Raw genomic sequence first — 18,482 nt, forward strand, 5'->3', positions numbered from 1 at the left:
TTATTTTTTTTATTTTTATACAAGTAATTTCCCATAACAACCCTAATAATTTCCAAATTTTTTTATATGACGCAAACATCATAGTTAGGTAAGGTAGTAATAATTTTCTTTTATTCTCGTGATTCATGCCAATTTTGCCTTTTGACATATTATTGTTCTATATTGAATACATATTTATTGATTAATGTTTTAATAAAATATTTTCATGTTATAGTTGGTGAAATCTAAACGGCTAATATTATAAAAACTATAAAGAAATATTTGGAGGTGTTTAGCTTTATTAATTTGAGGTGTTGAGTTCGAATCATCTTTCTCTATTATAGTGAGATTTTAAATTTGAATATTTATCTTCTATTGTAAATAAATTTTCATTTTTAATATAAAATGAATAAAATTAAAATTTTATTTTTAAATAATTAAATATAACGCAAGAGTGTTTTTTAGTACCAACGCTTTATAGTTTGAACAAATTTAATCCGATAAACTGTATAAGCCAGCCTTATATTTCCATTATTAGCCCTTTTAATCTTTTACCCGAACCGAATGAACGAACGATGTGGCGAAAATAGAAATAAGCGGAAACGCAGGGGGGGGGGGGGGATGACGTAGAAGGAAATCAAAATCATCAAAAATCTCCCTGTCAAATTAGGCGGCCGGTAAGAACGAATAGACGACATAGCGCCTGACTTGCAATAGAGAAAAATTATATATAAAAAGAAACGCCAACAACCACCAACCCCAACCTTACTCCCCACTTAGAATTCAAAGCACTTTTTGACTTCTGTTACTATCTTTTTTCTTCTACTAGTTTTTCACAGCATCGCAATCTTAATTTGCTGCGCATTCGATCTGCTCTGCTTGATCAGGTTCATAATTTTTGCTTTCTTAGTTGATAGGCTCACTCAGTTTTGATCGCTTGTCGATATCTTAGATCAAGTTTTTCAATTTTGATATGTGTTATATGCCTCTCAAGCTTCTATTTTGTTCTGTTTTTTTCAATTTCCAATTCCATTTTCTATACTGAAACGAGCAATTTGGTTTTGAAAAGTTCTTTGTTATGAAATTTTGATATATAAATTTTTGAATTCATATTTTGGGTGCCGACGAAACCGAGGAAAGCAAATTACTTTGATTGTAATTAGTGGGTTGCAAGAAAGGAGCTCAATCTCCAATGCTTTATCGCTGCCAAAAATTGCCACATTGACTTTGGTTGATTTGCCTGTAGATCACGAGCTGCCTCTGATCGAACTACGGTTTAGCTCTGTGGAATAGCTTTGAGCTGCTTGTACAGCTTAGAAAATGGGATCGGGATCATGGCACATGGAGAAAAGAGAGAGTTTTAAAAATGAGCCGGTGAAAGATGTTGAGCATGTGCTTGAAAATGGGTCTCTCTCAATCATCGTGCTTGGCGCTTCTGGTGATCTTGCCAAGAAGAAGACTTTTCCAGCACTTTTCAACCTTTTTCAGCAGGTTTCTTTTGAACTTCGTTTATTGCCATGCTTAATTAATATGATTGATCATGAACATACATGAATCGCAACAAACCCCTAACACTCTTTGGTTACTATATCCAAGTTATAGTTGTCCTTAAAGTTTGATAACAAGTTCCTTAGTGCTCATTAAGGATTGCGTAGAATATGCTGTCGAACCATGCACTGTGAATCTGTGATGGTGACTTCGTTTTTGGGTGTGCTGTTCTCTAGGGATTTCTGCAACCAAATGAAGTTCACATTTTTGGCTATGCAAGGACTAAGATTTCAGATGATGAGCTAAGAAACCGCATACGTGGGTGAGCTTTCTTGCCTACGTTTTCCCGTACATTATTTTTGCAAGTCCATTTCCATTCATATGAGTGGAAATGGTTAAGTTTCCTACTACAGTCCTTAACTCCATGCTTCTTTGTGCTTTAGGTTCATTTTCTTTTACTGCTGTATAATGAGAGGCATTTGATGGTTGATAATGACTGCAGATATCTTGTCCGGGACAAAGGAGCTTCACCAAAGGACTTGGAAGATGTAACCAAGTTTTTGCAACTGGTTAGTGCCTTGTGCAACATTTTTCGTTAATTCCATCCATATAATTTCATTCCTGTACAGATATTCAGTTGCTTGATAATTTTTCCTTATAGATCAAATATGTAAGTGGTTCTTACGACACTGAGGAGGGGTTTCGGCTGCTTGATAAAGAAATTTCAGAGACTGAAGTCTCAAGAAGTGGTGTGGGCGGATTATCCCGCAGGCTTTTTTATCTTGCACTTCCTCCATCAGTATATCCTTCTGTCTGCAGGATGATCAGGCATTGTTGCATGAATAAAAGTAAGCTTTTTTCCAATACTATTTAGGTTTCAAACATGCTGTATGCACATGGATAACTTCAATTAGCTTTTCTTTTTATACCCGATTCAAGCAATCATACATGTTGGCATTAAAGGGTTCCAGAATGAAATTAAATGATAGGTTAGTGTTAACCTTTACAAATGTCTGCTTATAATCATTTCAGCTGATCTTGGTGGATGGACTCGTATTGTTGTTGAGAAGCCTTTCGGCAAGGATTTGGAATCTGCAGAGCAACTCAGTACCCAGATTGGGGAGTTGTTTGAAGAATCACAAATTTACCGTATTGATCACTATTTGGGGAAGGAACTGGTGCAGAATCTGGTATTATTATAATATCTGCATAGACTTGCATAGACGTTGCTGGTTATTAATATTAATGAAATCAGCTTATACTTTATTTGTATGTAAATTTGCAGTTAGTACTTCGGTTTGCAAATCGATTTTTTTTGCCCCTCTGGAACCGAGACAACATTGAAAATGTACAGGTGAGAATCCTTCCTTCAGTGCTGATGTTTGGGTGTCAGTATAACATTGACAATGTATAGAGTACAGGTGGTACCTCCAGACATTTAGGATGCAGTAAATTTCATCCCCTCTTTTAATTTTTTAATTCTGTTTATTTGCCAGATTGTGTTTAGGGAGGATTTTGGAACTGAAGGTCGAGGTGGATATTTTGATGAATATGGGTATGCTTCACAGTGCTATTGTGCCAGTTTGTTCCTTAAGCAGTACTGAAAAAGAATGATTTCATCCTCTATAAATGTTGTGTATTGTTAAATTATCTTGAGTTTTTGTAATCTTTGTTACTAGCATCCATATTTCCTGCTGTCTATGGGGAAAAAAGGTTTATGTTGTTAATGTATCTGGTTTTTATCTGTGAAATATAATTATGATCCACTAACTAATCTGTTTTCTTTTTCGTGCAGAATTATCCGCGATATTATTCAAAATCATCTATTGCAGGTAAGACCTTGGTATTAAGTTCAAGGTATATTTGACGTTATTAGCAATTCTATCTATACAATATTATTTATATCTTTATTTTCGAGGAATCAATAGTTTCAAATAACTCTGAATATCAATTAGTTTACTTGTTTCAGAGTTGTAATTTTCTTGAGATCTAAGAACTAAGAATGTATGTGAACTCTTGTGATGAGAACTTATATAAAATTGGTATACCATATGTATTGTGGCCCCATCTCCAAATTGCCTACAACCTTTATGCATCAGAATTTCTTCCAACCTTCTCTCCCAAGGAACCTTCATACCAGGAATTAAATTTTCACGTGATTTATTTATACATAATTTTCTCTGCAGGTTCTTTGCTTAGTTGCCATGGAAAAGCCTATTTCCCTAAAACCTGAGCATATCAGGGATGAGAAAGTGAAGGTATGCACATCTCAATTCATTTATGATGAAATACTTTCTATATGATAAGGCATCATACAATTATATTAACAGGTTTGCAGAAGAAACAAAAAATAAAAACAATTTGACCTGTCCCCGTATATGACATATAATGTTCTTTCATAATATGTGCTCTTAGTTCCCAAATTCCTTTTTTGTATCACTTGATGATTAATGAACTTACATTTTAGGTTCTTCAATCAGTACTACCAATTGAGGACGATGAAGTTGTTCTTGGACAATATGATGGCTATAGGGATGATCCAACTGTTCCTGACCACTCAAACACTCCAACTTTTTCAACCGTTGTTCTGCGGATCCACAATGAAAGATGGGAAGGTATGGTAACTTTCACAATTCATTGGAAGTAATTTCCCATTTGAGAAGTAGTCTTGCATTGGAGATGCAGATTAATGATAATGGTCGTTATATGAATTTATATTATGCATTGAACTTACTCACCATCAACGCTATTTTCTTCAGGTGTTCCTTTTATACTAAAGGCTGGGAAAGCATTAAATTCAAGAAAGGCGGAAATAAGAGTTCAATTTAAGGATGTGCCTGGTGACATATTCAAATGTAAGACACAGAGCCACAGAGCCACAGAGCTTTATTATTCGATAAGTTGTTGTTGGTACATTTTTGCACTCCATATTTTGTTTTTGGTAGTATTATAAATTCCTTATTTGGTTCACTATTACCTAATTGTTTAGGTAAGAAGCAAGGGAGAAATGAGTTTGTAATACGCTTGCAACCTTCAGAAGCCATGTACATGAAACTTACGGTAATGTGTTCACTGCCGAGTCCAATAACGATATTTTTTTAGCTGATATCTCCAGATCTGATGTGCATAGTATCAGACAAAGCTTTCATATGGTGCTTGGTTTCCTGTTAAATTACTAATCAACTTTAGAGAAAGTTCTGAACAATAATCTGAATCCTGCTCAATAGTGTTGGAATACTTCATAAGGTTCTGAAAATCCAAGTAATAGAAACCCAGGCTTTATTTGTCATGTTCATTAAGCAGAGAAAAGCTAAGAGATTCCTTTGTCTTCATCACGTTCACTTACTAGCTCAATGTCTGTTATGCAGGTCAAGCAGCCTGGACTGGAGATGTCTACTGTCCAAAGTGAATTAGACTTGTCATATGGGCAACGATATCAAGGGGTAACGATCCCGGAGGCTTATGAGCGTCTAATTCTTGATACGTATGTCCACTGCCTTTCTATTTCTAGAATATTTCATGTTATAGCCATATGCTGCTTTTGTTTATAACTGTTGAAGTCCACTCAACTTGAAGGGCTGGTGCATGTTAAAAGAGGGATTACATATCTAAACCATGTGAATAACAAATACATAGGATGCTTGGAAGTGACCCGTGCAACAATAATACATAAGATACAAACAACTGATTTTTAATAATTTATCTTCCCATTGATTATTCAAGCATGACAAAGGCAATTTGTTTTTTGTTTTTTCAGAATAAGAGGAGATCAGCAACATTTTGTACGCAGAGATGAGTTGAAGGTAACTACATTTGTGCACTTATTTTCTTGGCACACTGCCATTTTCCCTTTTGACTGATTTATTGTGTTAATACGCATCAGGCGGCCTGGGAAATCTTCACGCCTCTTCTGCACAGAATTGACAATGGTGATTTAAAGCCGCTTCCATACAAACCAGGCAGTCGGGGTCCAGCAGAAGCCGATGCGCTGCTAGAAAAAGCCGGTTACGTACAAACACATGGCTACATCTGGATTCCTCCCACCTTGTAGAAGGCTTGCCTTTTTAAGTTTCAGCTCGAGTTTTCCCTTATCCAGTGTGTGCCATAAACCATAACGTGGTGTTGTTACATTGCAAGCTTTGTTAGTTATTCCTTAAGAATAAAGTGCGCGATCGAAATGATGTGTGATTCAAAATAATTAAATGTTGTGTTTTCGATTCGTAAGCCATCTGTCCCTGAGGATGTGAATTGTGAAATTCCAGATGTCGTTTGCAAATTCAAAATACCCGGTTAAAGGTGAGATGGGGAGCTGTTGTTGCTTCCTCCCAGTTGGATGGAGCAAAGCACTTTGATCATTTGATGGTGACATAAACATAATTTATATGATAATCAATGGAAGATACCTTAGCGGTTACTTTATGCTAAGTTAGATAAAATGCTTGAAATTGACTGATTTTGGAGCTTCTGCGAATATAATATATTTTACAAAGGAGCATCCGTACTATAGTGGATAGAATGTCTATGTCACAACTTACAACTTACAATTAGCAATATGTTTATCCTTTTTAAACTTTCCTAATTGTGCGGTTTAACCCTCCTTAATGATCTCGATTTAACCCTCCTTAATGATCCAACTCCAAATTGGATTTGGCAGGTCCTCCCTTGTTGACGTGATTAACCATGGTAATGAGATTCCTTTCTTTCAAGTTTGAAACTTTCCTTTTAGTAAAGAGGAGAAAAAGAATCTTTGTACGAGAGGAGAAAGTCTTGGGTAAGGTGGCAGTTATCTCACGGCGGGATGGGCCCTTCACGTGAGAGAGAGCCCTATCCTTATTCAAAGGGAGAATTTTTATATTATAGGGATAACATTGTTTTGCTATCCTAAACTAATTAAATTATATTAAATGTGATAACTTCTTCACATGACGAAACATAATTGGTTAAAGATAACAAAATAATATTATCCCTATTATATACAAGTTCTTCTCCAATCCAAGACTTCTTTCACAAATTACTATGTTGAACATTTTCTCGTGAAAGAGTGTTTTTTTTTTTATCGAATTGGAGTTCTTGTTTTGTGGTTTTCTTTGAATAAAAGGAAAACATAAATTACAAAATTCCTAGTCGTGGTAGTGCTTTAATTAATGAAAGGAAATCCAACAAAATCATGGAGTTTAATTAAGGAAATAAAATTTTATTTTGTGGAGTGGTAAATAAGTCAAAGCCTTAGTTTAAAAAAATCAAAATCAAAAGGCAAGGGTAAGACAGAGAGCAAGGAATCTTGAAATTGTCTCCGCGTAAAAAGGAGAAGAGAAGAGGGAGTCGTTGTTGGTGTTGGTAAAGAAAGAGGTTAAAGGACCAAGAATATCCATCCAGGAAGACGTTACCCGCCACCAGTCTCTCCCTCTCTGTCCACGCGTCCTTTTCCCAACCTTCCCTGCTCTCACTCTCTGTGCGCCCTTAATTTTGGCACGCACGCTGTGTCTTCTCACCTTCCAATTTCTGTTTCCTCCCTCCCCTTTTCTTCTCCTCTTTGGTTTTCTTTTCCTCCTCCTCTCTCTCTCTCTCTGCGCATTGCGTTGGTTCGTTGGTTGGTCGGTTGCTTGGATGGTTGGGTCAAATTAACCTCTGCTTTTCTCTGCAGCATCAGATTCGGTAATTTCAAGCTTCTCTTTTTTAACCTCCAAATCCGTTTCAATCTTTTTGTTTATCTTATTTTCCTTTCCTTGTCTCTTTCGCTTAACCCACCCACATAATAACTCTATTTCGATTAGGGTTTCTCTAACACCAATCTTTCCTTATCCTGGAAACAGCGTTGCTTTGAAGTCAGCTTGTTTGGTGCTTTTACCAAATTATGTACTTTTTTCTTTTTCTTTGAGAATCAACCTATTAGAAAGTTGGGTTCTTTTTCTTCACTTCAATACAGGAACCTCTTGTAGAATTTCAGGTGCCTTTTGTTTTCTATATAATTTTTTGCCTCCTGGAATGGAATGTTTTCCTTGTATTCTTGACTTGCTTTTATATTTCAATCTTTCCTAGTCGGCTCTCTTGATTTATCGTCTGCCAGCAAATCTAGGTTTCTTGGTACCATCAAGCTCGCGTTCTATTTCTATCTCTTAGCTGCAAACGATGGCTTTGAATCTCTCTCGTGGCTCAATCTTGCCTACGTATCCTTCTTCTGTTTGGTACTCTAATGGGTATGTGATGGATCAATACAAAGAAAATAATTTGGATGGTGTTTGTGATGATTCGTCAAGTTCTTGGGGTTTCAATTTGGATTTGAGGAATACCCATTGGGGAACTGAATTGGGTGGCTATTGTGACCATTCTGCTGATGATATTGTGGATCGGTTGCCTGTTGATCCTTTTGGAATGGGGATAAGGTCTACTTTTACTGCTATCACGGGTTGGCTTCAAGGTTTTGAAAAGGAACACGAATCTCATGGCTCTGGGTTGCATGAAGCATTTGACGGTGGATTATTGGCAGGTTTCAATTGGGCTTGGAATAGTGCTGTGATGTTTCAGCCAGAAGTTTGTGACCTGAGATTTGATGGAATATCAATTCCATATGATAGCTTTGATGAGTATGGGATCAATGATGGAGGTTTCGTGTTGGATGGCAATGTGGAGGAGTTTCTGAGTTTTAGCGGGAACTTGGATTTTTGTGATGGAGCTAAGGAACTGCAAGTTGAAACTAAGGAAATACAAGGTTGTAGCATTACGCATCCTAATAGTGAGGGGAGTGCTCCACATGATGCTATATTTTATGCATTGAGTTTTCTTGGTGTTAAGGACCTTCTTTCAGTTGAAAAGGTTTGTAGGTCTTTTCGTGATTCAGTTAGAAGTGACCCTCTTCTATGGAGGAGTATTGTCATTGATTGGCCGTTGAATGAGATCGTCACTGATGATGTTCTTATAAAGTTAACTGACAGGGCTCAAGGCACTCTTGAAGCCTTGACTCTAGTGCATTGTGTCCATATCACTGACTTTGGGCTGCAGCGTGTGTTTGACCGCAACCCAAAGCTGACAAAGGTGAGTATTTGAAACTTTGTATTTTCTATATTCCTGAACTGAACACGTCTGTTTCCTGTTTATGGTTTTGTGTATCAGTGTATCTCTCCAATTTTCAGTGACAATAATTTTTGAAAGAGATGTTCTTATGCTGCTTTCTCTTAGAATATAATGTTCTGAAGTTAGGTTTGACCCCTGAGGCTACTTTCATTTAGGGGCTTTTTGCCATAAGCCACAAATAACTACAATTTCATATTTGTTTTCTATGGAAAACATTTCTTGTGTGCCTCCTATTGAAAGTAAAAGCGAAAATCTCGTTCGCCATCAGTTATCAAACATGGGGCTATAAAACTTGGTGAAGTTATTGTATCTTGCTGTTCTTACATGCCTGTTGAGATGAACTCGTGTCGTTTATAGCAAGTAGGTTGAAGACTATCATTCCTGTAGTGTTTTAAAATAAATAAATAAATAATTGGTGAACACCTTTGGTTATATGCCAATGTGTGTTGTCGTGTCTAATACAATGTCAAGAACAATCGAGTGAATAAGTTTTGGATTGATTTTTTAAAATCTCCTTTGTATTAATATCAATAAATTTGACAATTGATGCAGCTCTTGATGCTGAACATGTATTCAGTGTTTCGTTGTAGATTTTGCTTATTGATTAGTTAACTGATATTGAAAGTCAATGTAGTCTTTATCATGTAAACTGGTAGTGCTCTTTATGGGTATTTTGCCTCTTCATATCATCATGCTAAATGTGTGAAGTTTGTAGGAGTTCATTATACCTTGCTTTCTATGTAGTTTAAGTTCTTTCTAATATGAATGTACACCTTTTTCCCTGTGCAGTTAAGTGTTCCAGGATGTCTTAAAATAAGTGTTGAGGACATCTTGTTAAACTTATGGACCTTGAAGTCTGCAGGCAAACCTGGAATAAAGCAGTTAAGAATTGGTGGTCTCTCTGGTATAACAGAGATGCAGTTTGAAGAGTTGAAATTCTTGCTTGGTGCAGATAACTGTGTTCAGTTTAGAGCACCAAAACCACGGTTTTTTCATGGTGGGCTGTCACATCTCTCTTGTGATGATGATTGTGCCATCGACGTTGAAGCGTGCCCCAGGTGCCAGAAACTAAGTTTAGTTTATGATTGCCCAGCAAAGAGTTGCCAAGGGAAACATCATGCTGATCAGATGTGCAGGGCTTGCACGCTCTGCATAGCTCGCTGTATTAGTTGTGGGTGCTGCCTTCAAGACACTGATTATGAGGAGACATTTTGTCTAGACTTGCTCTGTATGGTTTGTTTGGAGAAAATACTCAAATGTAGGCATGGAGAAAAGGGTGCTCCCAAGTGTGCCTTTTTTTGTCAGGAGAACAGGTATCAATTTTGCCTTATTGGCTAATGGAAAGACATTGCATATTCGTTTGCTGTTGGTTGTGGATTAGAATCTACAAGGGTGGTTGGCTGTTCAGAAATGGGCACAAGCTATTTAATGCATGCTTGGTTGCCACAGTAAGGAGTTGTATTACCATGAGGAACTTGCAGCTTGTGAAGCTGGAGATAATCTCCGGAGGACCGGAGGAAGGAAAAGGGAAATGAAAAAAAAATGAAAAAATGAAAAGAAAAAAAAACAGAAAAAAAAGGAGGGAAGAATAGTAGAGAGATGAGAAGAGGTTACAACAGAAAGGTTGATTGAAATAGGGAAAAGTAAAAAGAAAGGAGAGGGAAAATATATCAGAGGTTGAGAAGTTTGGCTTGAACATGTTTAGTTAGCTCATGCCAAAGTGGTTCCTGTCCTGGAGGGAGACTTACCAACAACCCCGAGGACCAAAGGACAATGAAGAAAATTTAGTAGGGGAAGTGGAGCAGTTGATTGTTAGTGGAAGTGAGGAAATCATCATCAAAGTCGAGTAACTTTTTTTGGGTGCAGAAGAAGAGCAGCAGCCATTTATGGGGGGTCAAGCAGAAAGTTATGGGAGAGCTGTTGGAGCACTGATCTGTTTGTCATATACCAAGTTTGTGGAATCTTGTTTTTAAGCAAAATAATCAATAAATAAGTTGTATCCATTTATAAAATATAAACCAATTTTGTTTTTTTAAGTGTTGCTATCCATTGTTCTTTTTCATTTCTTTCCTTGCATCTATATAAATGTCAGCAACAAGTGTTTGCCAAGAAGCAAACCGAACAATACCGTCGGTCCGTAAAACAGTCCAACTCCGCCAAAGTGAGTAAATGCGGGTCGGGTTGAAAAATCTGCCCATCGTACTATATATCATCAACAGTTCAGTTTAGTTTGGTTAAATTAAATTTTGGGCTGTCGAATGTTTGGGTCATTTTTAATATGGGCCTGAATTTCAATTTCATCAAGCTACATCATATAATTTTCAAATATGACCAATTTAAGCCTCTATTAAGTTGACTGTTTAGTTACACGTTAACAAGAAAAAAAAGCTTTAAAAAAATAATAATCCCCTCTCTTCGTCCCTCCTCCTTCCAGCTCTTCAACCCCATCCCCCCTCACTCTCCGACACGTCCAGCCACCTGCATTTTGGAAAAGTTGAAGAGACAGAGAGAGGATAAACCTAGGGCTTTCAATTTTGATATAGAGGACAATCCCAAGGCTTTGAATTTCACAAGGATTCGATCTTTCCCCCTCCTAGTCAAGAGATTAAGAAGTGGATGAGATTAGTGAACAAATTCGAAATCTGGAAGATGATAAGGCAACTCTCATCTATGGCAAACGATGCACCACTCCATCTCTCAAATCAATACCACTGCTTTGTCAACTTGATGGATGACGCCTAGATTTCCAGCATTAAATCAAATCTGCTACTTTGTTTTACAAAGTAAAAAATAAAAAATCTGATTATTGAACTTTGAGCACAGCCAGAGATAAAAAAGAACAGGCCTTAGTTCAAATCTTCAATGGCATCCATGGCCACCCTCTTCTTCAAAACACAATACCCATCTCACTCTTTGCCCAAAACGTTCGATATCCATTTCACCCATGCACTGAAACTATCAATCCCAAGGGATTGGGGATGAGGAAGAGGGATGGGAGGTGCTGTGTTGGGACGGAAGGAGAGGAGTGATGGACTTGGTTTCAGCGAGGACAAGCGGCGGGGTGGGGCACCGGAGAACGAAGATGGAATCGGGGAGAAAGGGACGGACTGTGTCTGGTTTTTTTTGTTTTTTTTTTTAATATTTAGTTTTTGTTTAATTATATGTTTTTATCATTTTATATAAATTTTTTTAAGAATTAGTTGGTTAGTAGGTGGGTCCTACAGTAAATATGTCAGTATTTAACGATTGACCACTTAACGGAAGGACGAAATTAGACGATATTTCAAACGTAAAGGTGTAAATTAATAAAATTGATATCATGTGATCCATATTGAAAACTACCCCAAATCTATAGGGTGTCTTTTAACATTAGCCCTTAAATTTTTTAGTTATTAATTTATTCAATTAGATAAGGACCGAGTGAGGATATCTTTTATCTAACAGAAACCCATGCCGAACCAATCCTTAACATTAATTTCTTATTTAAGTATAAGATTTTCGATCCAAATGGTCCTTAACTTTTGCCCCATTATCATTTTAGTTTAATAATTAAAATTTTCACTCTAACTCTTTGTTCGGTATCAAAACAGCCCCACTGTTAAAGACTGTTAATATTGCTATTAAATTGAGGGATAAAACTGTTCATATGAATTAAAATATTAATAATTAATTAAAAATTAAAGGAGACACATCTCATCCCGAGTTACCCCAACAAACAACAACCATGGCCGCTCAAATCCCTTCGGCGTTGTCACTTCGGTTCAACAATTTCTCAGACAACCTCCAGCAGGCCCGCCCCGCCACTCTCTCTCTCTCTTCCCCACAGTCCCCACCCCATAACAACTTAGATCATCTGATACCAGATCCAAACCCCATCGCCAAACTACCCACACCTTTGAATTAACAACCATTCCCAAATATCCAATCCACATACCCATCAATCTCTCCATCTCTCTTTTTGAGATTTGGGTTTGTTTTTCAATTTTTTGATTGATTTTGATTAGTTACCATAATGGGGGTTCGGATGGGGAGATTAATCTTGGGTGGGTTTGGGGTGATGGGGTGAGGGATTGGATGGGAGTGCTTTGATAGTGATTGGAAGGATGTTCCCGTTGAACTGGGGTGGGGGCTGCGATGAAACTGATGTTGGGTGTGTAGAGCAAGTTGGAACTTGGGTGGCTGAAGAATGGTTGGGTATGATTTGGTTTGGTGGGTTGGTTTTGATATGATTCTTTTGATTGATTACTTGGAAGTTGATTTTCTTAGTTTGATTTGATCTGTTGGGCGAAGAACCAGAAGAAGGCTGACGAGTTATATGGACGGTTGGGTGGGTTTGGGGTGATGAGGTGATGGATTCTATGGAAGCTTTTACCCCTCAATTTAACAACAAAATTAACGTAAGACTAATTTGATACTAAATTGAGAGTCGAAGGGCTATTGAAATTAGTTCGTGGACGGAAATGGGACTAAAGCAAACGTTGGGGACCATTAACAATAACCCCTTAAGCATAAATATATGTTTCAACTTTCAACATGTAGCGGTTTGATAAAGATTAAAGAGGCATTGTGGGCTGCATAATACCGATAAACCCTACCTAGCTAGCCCATTCCATGACTGTCGACCCAGCCCATACCTCTCCATGACTGTCTCCCTCTGAGTGACTCAACTGCTCCGAGTACCAGCGTCCTGACTCCTGTCCGACCCCAACTTCTCAATCTTCTCCTTCTTCCCTTTTTTCTTTCTTTTTTCTTCTGCCTCGTCACATTTACAGGAAAGCCAAGCCAAGACTTGAAAGGAAAAGTTAAACCCCTAATCGTCATGGAGAACGGTGAAATTCCCGAAAACGCCAATGAACGTAAGGCTTTCTTTCATAATCTCAATTCTCAAAGGTTCCTGGGTTTTTTCAGTTAGGCTGTCTTAATTTCTTATTCATCTCTTGGAATTATTATTATTTTTGTTTTAAATTGTACCTTTTGCTCAGATTGCCCGGGTCCTCAATCCGATTCTGCTGGAAAATCTGATGCGTGCGAAGGATGCCCGAATCAACAAATTTGTGCTACTGCTCCAAAAGGCCCTGACCCAGGTTTCCTTTCTCTCTTTTTCTGCTAAAGCTGCAAACTTTGAATTGTTTTTTGGTTAATATTGGCCGGTGATATTTGTAAATTCTTTATTTTGTGCTGCTGTGAGTGATTCAGCTATGACTAGCATTTAGATGAACAAGCCAAAGTAGATGCTTTTATGTGAACTTCATGACGTTGGTGATTCTGATCAATTATGAATAAGTTGGCCCTAGTCATGTTGCCACACCACATCTGAATTATAACATAGTTTTTTCATTTGACCGCAGTTAATATCTGGCATTTCGTTGGAGCTATAATTAAAACACTTTATATGTATCAAAATAATCTCAGGTTTGTTTCTTCTTATAATTTATGTGCTGCCTCCGAAATCCAAACTTAATTTTATAATTATGTGGCTTATACCTTGTTATATCTTTGATGGTGTTGTTGTGGGGAGGGGGATAATCTACAAAATCAAAAAAGAAAAAAAAAAGAGACTACAAGGCTTTACAACTTACATTTATCAGTAGCTAAGCTGTATTTCAAAGTTTCATTAGGTATTGTTACAAGGCGTCCAATTTATGCAAGTGCATACAATTTCATTAACCCCTCTGTGATTTTCTTCATTTGTGCAACTGCGCAAGTTTTAATTCCATGTAGGAATTCTTTTTCCTCCATGCAAAATATCTTATATGACTTAAGGATGATGTGCTTTTGTATTCATGATTTGTATATTGTTTTTGTACAGACGTGGTTGCAATTGCAGAAAGGATGGCCACTGTAAAGCATAAGATACTGGTTTTATCAGGAAAAGGTGGAGTTGGCAAGAGCACATTCTCCGCCCAACTTGCATTTGCACTAGCAGCTATGGACTTCCAGGTGGGTCTACTTGACATTGACATTTGTGGCCCGAGCATCCCAAAGATGCTTGGCCTAGAAGGCCAAGAAATCCACCAGAGCAACCTTGGCTGGTCTCCTGTATATGTTGAGTCCAACCTTGGGGTCATGTCAATTGGATTCATGCTTCCAGAACCTGATGACGCTGTTATATGGAGGGGGCCGCGCAAAAATGCGCTCATTAAGCAATTCTTGAGGGATGTTTATTGGGGTGAGCTTGATTTTCTAGTAGTTGATGCTCCTCCTGGGACCTCAGATGAGCACATTTCAATTGTTCAATGCCTTGATGCTGGTTCAATAGACGGTGCAATCATAGTCACCACTCCACAACAGGTCTCCCTGATTGATGTTCGGAAAGAAGTAAGTTTCTGCAAGAAAGTTGGAGTTCAGGTCCTTGGGATTGTTGAGAATATGAGTGGCTTGTGCCAGCCAGTGATGGATTTCAAATTTTTGAGGATGACAGAGGCCGGTGAGCAAATAGACGTCACAGAATGGGCAAGGGAGCATCTGAAAGAGAGAGCGCCGGAATTTCTAAGCATAATAGCTTGCACTGAAGTGTTTGATAGTAGCCGTGGTGGAGCTGAAAAAATGTGCAGGGAAATGGGGGTACCTTTTCTGGGGAAGGTACCATTGGACCCCCAGCTTTGCAAGGCAGCTGAAGAAGGTAGATCTTGTTTTGTTGATCAGAAGTGCGGGGTGAGTGCACCTGCACTGAAGAAAGTCATAGATAAAATGATGGAAAATCAGGGATTATCTAGAATGTTGGTAGACAACAATGCATAAGTGATCGTCATCAGATCAAGATTTTGTTCATGTTTTACCTCAACACTTTAATGGTTGTGTAGATTATTTGTTTTTTAGCATATGAATTGTCTTTATGTTATATGTAATTTACATGAAAATTATATTTGTGTTCATTTTAATTTATTTTGTGTAATAACACAATTTTCTTGACCATGAATACTCGTAAAAGTATTGATGTTTGACTAACATTCTAATTCTGAACAAGAAAAAGACTATCCTTGGAGATTAGGCCAATTCGCTATGGCAATATCACACTCTAGTTTATAAGCGAGTTCAGATCTCCTGCTGGTAAAAATAAAAAATAATGCGTGCGAAAGTTGGGCGGCTGAGATCATCTACTGATAAAAAAGAACACACGCGTCCAAAGGAAACGCACCAGCGCTTCCCATTTCCACAGGCCCTCTTTTGTCTTTTCCTCTTCTTCTCTTTATTCTCTGCAATTATCAGCTACACCCAGATGCCAATCCACTTTGCTACAACCTTCACACTTTGCCAGTAACGAATAGACATGTACCTCTCGGAGAAGGCCCGACCGGTTGACTTGTACAAGGGAGGAGGACTAGGAGGAGAAGAAGAATCGGAGAGAGAGATGATGATGGAGGTGGTGGTGGTGGCGAATGGGAGCGCTCCACCTCATCATCATCATCAGAACCAAAGCGAAAGCCAGCACCAGCAGCAGATGCATCAGATGATAGTGGGGATTGGGGAGAACAACAGCAGCGGAGGAGAAGGTGAAGAGCAAGAATTGTGTGCTGCTACTAGTAATAGTATTGGCAGCAGAGCAGCAGGCGGAGGAGGAGCAGGAGCCCCAAAGAAACGGGCCGAAACGTGGGTCCAAGAAGAAACGCGAAGCCTGATAGGGTTTAGGAGAGAGGTGGACGGGCTTTTCAACACGTCCAAGTCCAACAGGCACCTCTGGGACCAGATCTCAGCCAAGATGAGAGAAAAGGGCTTCGACCGCTCCCCCACCATGTGTACGGACAAGTGGAGGAACTTGCTCAAGGAGTTCAAGAAGGCTCGTCACCAAGTCAAAGTCGGCAGTCGCTCGGCCAAGATGTCGTATTACGAGGACCTCCAGGACTTGCTCAGAGATAGAACCAACAACAACCACAACGCTGCTTCTACTGATGCTGCTGCTGCTTCTGCCGCTGCTTACAAGAGCCCCACTCCTCCCAAGCTCGAATCCTTTGTTCGCTTCTGTGACAAGGGTGAGAATTTATGAGAGCTGAGACTGACTGAAACTTACCCTATTCAGCATTTCAAATGCTTACTATTATTATGCTTACCCTTTTTCTAAATTTGTTTATTTATTCTATAAATTGAAAAAAGTACAGGTCTTGAAGATTCAGGCATTCCATTTGGACCTATGGAAGGTATACATTCCTTTGCTTGCATGTGTTGTCTTTCAATTTGCAATTTGAATGTAATTTGTTATAAAATAAATTTTTTAAAAAGCTTCTTAATTTCTCTTTGTTTATAGCTACCGACCGATCAGCACTCAATTTGGAAAGGCAGTTGGATCATGATGGCGACCCTCTTGCTATTACTGCAGCCGATACAGTTGCAGTTAGTGGGGTTCCTCCTTGGAATTGGAGAGAGGGTCCTGGAAATGGTGAGCTAATTTTCAACCAAAAAAAAAAGCTTTCTTTCACAACTAGAATGGCAGTGCAAAAAGTTCTCCCTTTCAATTTAAAAGAATATTTGTAATTCTTGCTGAAACAATACTTCATTTGGCTGTGGAAATGTGTCTATACCTGTAACCTTTCATCTAAATTAAACAGCTTTCCTCAAGAAATGCAATTTTCATGACCTCACAATCACATTACATTGCTTAGATTTGGTGTCTTTCTAGCATATGCTGCATTCTGAGTTTAGTTGAGGAAGATTTTTGTCCTGTCCTCTTTAGAAGAGCTTCAATCTCTCTCTGTCTCACTATCAATCGCTTGCATGACACTTCCACTGTAAGCTTTACCTTGCATTTCAACCTACTGCACACTTCCTTTCTTGAGGCTTGGAATCATGTGTGGATTAAACACCAAGAGTCTAAGCATGACCCGAGACTGATATATGCATCTTGTAAAAGTTTCAAAGTTAAATGCCTGAAGCATGTTATCTTTCAATGGCAGGAGGGGAGGGCCACTCTTCTTATTGTGGAAAGATTATAACTGTCAAGTTGGGGGAATACACCAGAAGGATTGGTATTGATGGAACTGCTGATGCGATTAAGGAGGCAATCAAGTCTGCGTTCAGAATAAGAACTAAGCGGGCATTTTGGTTGGAGGATGAAGATCAGGTTGTCCGGAGTCTCGATAGGGACATGCCTTTGGGCAATTACACTCTTCACCTCGATGAAGGTATTGCATTCCTGGAGTAATAAGCATAAGTTTTTCTATACTACATGGAACTGAAAGGTGGTTTGCTGGATTATAATAAGTAGCCTTATGCTTCTTGTGGCAGGAATTACCATAAAGCTTTGCCTCTATGATGACTCTGACCGTATAGTTCCTACGGAAGAAATAACATTGTACACTGAAGATGATTTTCGTGATTTTCTTGCACGCCGTGGCTTGATGGGTTTACGAGAGTTGAGTGGCTATAGACGCATTGATACTTTAGATGAGCTACAATCCGGTGCAATGTACCAGGGGGTGAGACTTCTTGGGGACTAAAGATATATATTATTTAGCTTTCCATCCAGCTCCTAAAGTTGGAATTTTCTTCTTTCTTTTCTTTTTTCCTTTTACCCAGCTAGTCGTATACCACTCTACTATGGCTGGTGTTGTTAATCCATGTTGTAAGTGCCAAGTGCCAGCCAACTGAATTAACACTGTAAAGATGTAACTTGTACATGTAAAGGGATGTTTCCAGTTTTGTGCCTGCTATGTAATCTGATTTCTAATCCAAATTTCAAAAGCTATGAATACTTACAAGGAAATATTTCTTCAATTGTGTGCCGGTGCTACATACTATTTAAAAAGAAAAAGAAAATTGCTTCTTTCTATCTCCTGTAATAGCAAATTTATAATGTAACACTCGAAAGAACCCAAAACTTATTAATACATTTCTCACTTTACGGTTCTGTGAGCGAAACAACTTTTTACCAATTCTGCTCCGGTTGGTCATCTTTCTCGAAAAGAAGGGCAACGAGGCCACCTCAATAGTCAACAATACCATCCAAATTA

At 38.4% G+C, this 18,482-nt stretch overlaps 3 protein-coding genes and 1 pseudogene across 5 annotated transcripts; all 4 read left to right on the top strand.

Moving 5' to 3' along the window:
* Positions 521 to 5,881, top strand: LOC18783720 (glucose-6-phosphate 1-dehydrogenase, cytoplasmic). Its single transcript, XM_007215059.2, has 16 exons — positions 521 to 866; positions 1,226 to 1,470; positions 1,704 to 1,789; positions 1,970 to 2,036; positions 2,129 to 2,315; positions 2,500 to 2,657; positions 2,753 to 2,821; positions 2,964 to 3,022; positions 3,263 to 3,299; positions 3,654 to 3,725; positions 3,935 to 4,082; positions 4,227 to 4,322; positions 4,457 to 4,527; positions 4,836 to 4,951; positions 5,225 to 5,270; positions 5,351 to 5,881. The coding sequence occupies exons 2-16, from the start codon at positions 1,300 to 1,302 to the stop codon at positions 5,516 to 5,518; spliced, it is 1,551 nt and encodes a 516-aa protein (XP_007215121.1). The 5' UTR covers positions 521 to 866; positions 1,226 to 1,299; the 3' UTR covers positions 5,519 to 5,881.
* Positions 6,771 to 10,574, top strand: LOC18781836 (annotated as a pseudogene). Its single transcript, XR_002270751.1, has 2 exons — positions 6,771 to 8,499; positions 9,328 to 10,574. The product of XR_002270751.1 is annotated as an F-box protein SKIP14 (transcript).
* On the top strand, positions 12,565 to 15,453 carry LOC18782060 (cytosolic Fe-S cluster assembly factor NBP35). 2 transcript variants are annotated; one of them, XM_007215538.2, is made up of 3 exons: positions 12,565 to 13,394; positions 13,521 to 13,622; positions 14,348 to 15,453. In XM_007215538.2, the coding sequence occupies exons 1-3, from the start codon at positions 13,358 to 13,360 to the stop codon at positions 15,277 to 15,279; spliced, it is 1,071 nt and encodes a 356-aa protein (XP_007215600.1). In that variant the 5' UTR covers positions 12,565 to 13,357; the 3' UTR covers positions 15,280 to 15,453. The 2 variants fall into 2 exon arrangements, with proteins under 2 accessions (XP_007215600.1, XP_007215601.1); XM_007215539.2 differs by lacking the exon at positions 12,565 to 13,394 and adding an exon at positions 13,887 to 13,950 and having other exon boundaries at positions 13,532 to 13,622.
* On the top strand, positions 15,534 to 18,246 carry LOC18782278 (trihelix transcription factor GT-4). Its single transcript, XM_007215342.2, has 5 exons — positions 15,534 to 16,508; positions 16,635 to 16,673; positions 16,781 to 16,912; positions 17,427 to 17,654; positions 17,758 to 18,246. The coding sequence occupies exons 1-5, from the start codon at positions 15,809 to 15,811 to the stop codon at positions 17,967 to 17,969; spliced, it is 1,311 nt and encodes a 436-aa protein (XP_007215404.1). The 5' UTR covers positions 15,534 to 15,808; the 3' UTR covers positions 17,970 to 18,246.

Source organism: Prunus persica, chromosome G3 (genome assembly GCF_000346465.2).
Source record: "Prunus persica cultivar Lovell chromosome G3, Prunus_persica_NCBIv2, whole genome shotgun sequence".
Classification (NCBI taxonomy): Eukaryota; Viridiplantae; Streptophyta; class Magnoliopsida; order Rosales; family Rosaceae; genus Prunus; species Prunus persica.